Below are 4,922 nucleotides of genomic sequence, written 5' to 3'. Positions count from 1 at the left end.
AAAGCTAGACTTGTAGCTCAAGGTTTTTCTCAAAGATCGGAAATTGATTATGATGAAACTTATTCCCCTGTTATGGATGCAATTACTTTTAGAAACTTAATCAGCCCGGCAGTTTCTAAAAATCTAGAGATGCATCTCATGGATGTTGTTACTGCTTATCTATATGGATCACTTGATATATATATATATATATATATATATATATATATATATATATATATATATATATATATATATATATATATATATATATATATATATATATATATATATATATATATATATATATATATATGAAGATACATGAAGAATTTAAGGTATTAGAAGCATCAAATGCAAAACCCAATGAAATGTATTAGATTAAATTATAAAGATCTTTATATGGGTTGAAACAATCGGGTCGTATGTGGTATAACTGATTAAGTGAATACTTGATAAGCAAATGGTATACAAATAATCTTATTTGCCCATGTGTTTTCATTAAGAAAACAACTATCGGATATGTGATCATATTTGTTTATGTTGATAATCTTAACATCATAAGGACAAATAAAGAGATCCATAAAACCATTCAACTTCTAAAAGAAAAAAAAATTAAAACGCTTCAATATGGACAAGGCAAAACTATTAAGTACTCCTATGGTGGTTAGATCACTCAATGTTGACACTGATACATTTTTCCCTCGAGAAGAACATGAAGATGTTCTTGGTTCCGAAGTTCCATATCTTAGTGCAATTGGAGCTCTTATGTACCTTACAAATTGTACGAGACCTGACATTTCTTTTGCAGTTAATTTGTTGGCAAGGTTCAACTCAGCTCCTACCAAAAGACACTGAAATGGGATCAAACACATATTTTGATACCTTCGAGGAACTACTGATTTAGGATTATTTTATTCTAACAAATCAAAACAAGATTTGGTTGGTTATGCAGGTGCAGGTTATTTATATGATCCACATAAAGCAAAATCTCAAACTGGATATGTATTCATGGAGGCACCGCAATATCATGGCGTTCTAAAAAACAAACACTTGTTGCAACATCACCAAATCATGCCGAAGTGATTGCATTACATGAAGCCACTCGAAAATGTTTTTAGTTGAGACAATGACACAACTCATTACTGATTCTTATGGAATAGAACGCGATAAAAGTCCAACAACTATCTATGAAGATAATGCAACTTGCATAGCACAGATGAAAGAAGGGTATATCAAAAGTGACCGAACAAAACACATACCTCATAGATTCTTCTTATACACTTAAGATCTCATCAAGGACAACCAGATTGAAATGAGATATGTTCATCCAGTAAAAACTTTGTCGATCTTTTCACCAAAGCACTTCCAACTGCTATTTTCAGAACGCATGTTCACAATATTGGCATGAGGCATGTTCAAAAGATGTAACAGCTCAGCGATTTCTACTTGAGGAGGAGTCAACTCCATGCTGCACTCTTTTTCCCTTAGCTAAAGTTTTTTCCCACCGGGTTTTCTTTAGTAAGGTTTTTAACGAGGCAGTTCAAGATGATCTCTAACGAAGCAAAATTGTCATCCAAGGAGGAGTGTTGTAATATCATAAAAGTCATGATATATGACCGACAATTTATGTCCACACATTTATCAATCCATCCCATAAAGTAAAAGACAAAATTATAATTGATATCTTGTGATTGCACAGTAAATCTTATAATATAAATAAGGTCTCTATATTAGCCTTCATGATACACAAGGATATTTTCATAATATAAACTATTTCCTACTTCTCTTTATGAACTCGTTGTTCATCTACATATATTAGTATTAGTATAAAAAGAATAGACAATCAAAAGGTAATTATATACTACAAAGTTACAATACTAATGATCATTTTAAAGGTTATATGTCTAAAATATCTTAAAACCTATTCTCACTTCAAAATCCTCCAAAAATTAAATAAAATATAACTCGGTAAATTTGTAAAATGAATTGCCAAACACCCCCCTTTATTTTATCTTTTTGGCCGACGACGATTAAGCAATTTGCGTTCATCTTTATTCCCCACCCACCCAACCCTTCCCCCTTTTTCGAATTTTTCCTCGATCATATATATCTTTTGATATCTAAATCAAACCAAAATTAACCCTTTTCTATAATCAATTCATGACGCTTGGTTCAGGTGGATCCAGTGTTGTCGGTATGTTTTTTCTATCATTCCTAATTTCATTTTTATTTATATTTATATATAAACTTATAAATCTAGCTTTCTTTCTTCTGCGTGTCCCCCAAATCGGCTCATTTATGCTACTCAGATCTTTAGTTTGTTACATTAAGCTTTCAATTTTAATTGTTAAATTTGGTTGTAACTTTGAATAAGTATTATGACATTAAACCCTAGGTAAATCACCATGATTGATGCGATTTATGTTATTTAGGGTTACCTATAGTTAGAACCGTGTGTAAATTATATGATTTTGTGATCAATGGCTGTTTGAATTTATTGTTGACCTTGATCCAAGTAGTCAAAGTATAAATACATCGATTAGGATCAAATAAAAATTAACGAGTTTGGACCTTGCATATGCATTCGAATTCAAACTGTACAACTGAAATATTTAGTTATTCAATTAGTTATAATAAGATAATTTGAAGTTATTAAATTGTAAAAATGCTGGTTTATAACTGTTTGGAGTTTGTTGTAGTGCCAAGAAATTTCAGATTGTTGGAGGAGCTTGAGCGCGGAGAAAAGGGTATTGGAGATGGGACTGTAAGTTATGGAATGGATGATGGAGACGATATTTATATGCGCTCATGGACCGGCACCATCATTGGTCCACATAATGTACGTTTTTTTGTAGCTTAATGTTTAGCTTCTTATGTGTTCTTGACGCGTATTTAGGCGGTGTTTTGATTTATGTTCTTCTTTATTATAGTTTAATTGTAGTTACTTAAGGTTGTAACAATCTGTTTTACGTGTTTGGATGAGAAAAATGTCTGATTGATTGATTGTTTTTGAGGTTTCAGTCTGTACATGAAGGTCGCATTTACCAATTGAAGCTATTTTGTGACAAAGATTATCCAGAGAAGGCTCCTACCGTTCGTTTTCATTCACGGGTTAACATGACTTGTGTCAACCATGAAACTGGAGTGGTAACAAAACCATATCCATTTGCTCCTATCTGATTCTGCTTTCACTTGATATTTTTTGCTTAATAATTGTTTTATCCCAGATATGATTTTGCGCGTCTATCTTGTTAGGTTGCATTATCGTGTTTTAAAACTGATAAAATGACCATGTTAACTTAGTGACGTTTATACAATATATCTTCAGATATTCCCACTTTAAACGGCAATGACATTTCGAAACTTATCTGATTATCTGTATTCATGCATAAAGTCGTAAACATCTTCAAGAATCTGCATTGTCGATACTTTTTACACTTAAAAAGACGTTTTTTTTTTTTTTTGGCAGGTGGAACCAAGGAAGTTTGGGATCCTGGGGAACTGGCAAAGAGAGTACACAATGGAAGATATATTGATTCGGTTGAAAAAAGAGATGGCAACTCCCCATAATCGTAAACTTGTTCAACCCCCTGAAGGGACTTTCTTCTAGCGGTTGAACAAATCGATCGTAAGAATGTTGTGATAGTTGAAATTTCATCCTTGACATTTTTAATGTTTGGGTGCCCTTAAAAAAGAAGCCATGTGAATGGTTGGCACTGTTTGATTTATGGGATTATTGTTTGTTGCAAGTGTTTAATATATATGTTTACGTTTATGTACCCTTTTGCATATCTGATCTTGCTTTGTGTAATTTGTTATGTTCTGTGATGTGACTGGGTGGCTCAGCTATTCATTGGTCACAAGTAGAGGTGGCCAAACAGGTCAGGTGGCTGATTGAGTTGTGAGCCATTTTGATGCTGGTTGGCTAAGAATAGTTCTTGTCCGAAAATTGATAGTCTTATTTAGGCTACATCTAACGCGGCGTCAATTCTTCTCCGTCATCCCACTTGGCAACATCTTTGACGCCCTTGATGCCCCTAACGCGGTGTCAAAATTTGACGCCCCGGGCGTCAGTCGAAAAGTTGACGGATTGTAAAGTGGTGTCAAATATTTTTTCAGCCAATCAGATTTCTTCACATATTTTTATATATTATTAATTAATAAATTTTATACCCAACTACCAATAATATTTTACCACATCACTCATTCACAAATTTAACCCTCAAATTTGACACTCTCCTTTATTTAATTTCATCTCCTGACCTTGTCACATCACTAAAAAGTACATAACTTGCCTTTGACATCACCGCCACGGTTAGAAACAGTCTTATAGCGTGTATGTCAAATATGAAATGATTGAAAATGAAAATGTAATCCGAATTTTGACCTGTCTGACCCGCTTCATTTGTAAATTGCCTAAACTAGTTTTTTAACCCTCGCTTCGCGCCGTGGTTCGGTTTCTAATGTATTTTATTGCCTTTATTTTGCAAAATTATTTCGTGGCTAACGATGATGTCGTTGAAGAGCAACCCGAGTCGAATGAAAAGGTATAACCCCTCAAAGATTTAAATGTTATCTTAAATTAACAATATATGTGTATTTTCGCGTTTCGCTATTTTTAAAATTTAACGCAATTAACTCGTTACCTTATATTAACACTCCGCATGATTTAAGAATAGAATATTTATTGAGTAATATAAAAAAATTACTGAATAATTTTTTTTAAAAATAATAAGACTCATATGTATATGTTGTTAATAGATAAAAATAGTTACGGAGCCCGTGAGAAAAAAAATCAACGTGTATGAAATGTGGACTCAAATATTTAGCGTTTTTTAAAAAGCGTCCGTTTTGCGTATAGTTAGTGACATTGTGTTTGTAATGTTATTTCGAGTTGAACGATGGTGTCGGAAAAATTTAACTCGTTGCGGGCGAGAAGA

At 33.0% G+C, this 4,922-nt stretch overlaps 1 protein-coding gene across 1 annotated transcript; it reads left to right on the top strand.

The window, feature by feature from the left end:
• Window positions 1–2,036: 2,036 nt before the first annotated feature.
• Window positions 2,037–3,775, top strand: LOC139866215 (ubiquitin-conjugating enzyme E2 variant 1D-like). The gene is made up of 4 exons (XM_071854369.1): window positions 2,037–2,176; window positions 2,682–2,821; window positions 3,004–3,129; window positions 3,452–3,775. Exons 1-4 carry the CDS (start codon window positions 2,143–2,145, stop codon window positions 3,590–3,592), a joined length of 441 nt encoding a protein of 146 aa, XP_071710470.1. The 5' UTR covers window positions 2,037–2,142; the 3' UTR covers window positions 3,593–3,775.
• Window positions 3,776–4,922: the final 1,147 nt, after the last annotated feature.

Source organism: Rutidosis leptorrhynchoides, chromosome 1, assembly GCF_046630445.1.
Source record: "Rutidosis leptorrhynchoides isolate AG116_Rl617_1_P2 chromosome 1, CSIRO_AGI_Rlap_v1, whole genome shotgun sequence".
Classification (NCBI taxonomy): Eukaryota; Viridiplantae; Streptophyta; class Magnoliopsida; order Asterales; family Asteraceae; genus Rutidosis; species Rutidosis leptorrhynchoides.
Note: the sequence above shows the minus strand (reverse complement) of the source record. Positions and strands in the feature narration are given on the sequence as shown.

Coding starts and splice junctions, on each gene's coding strand:
- LOC139866215 (XM_071854369.1), top strand. CDS start 2,143: ATGACGCTTGGTTCAGGTGGATCCAGTGTTGTCG. Junction 2,177..2,681: donor AGGTGGATCCAGTGTTGTCG/GTATGTTTTTTC, acceptor AGTTTGTTGTAG/TGCCAAGAAATTTCAGATTG. Junction 2,822..3,003: donor CCATCATTGGTCCACATAAT/GTACGTTTTTTT, acceptor TTGAGGTTTCAG/TCTGTACATGAAGGTCGCAT.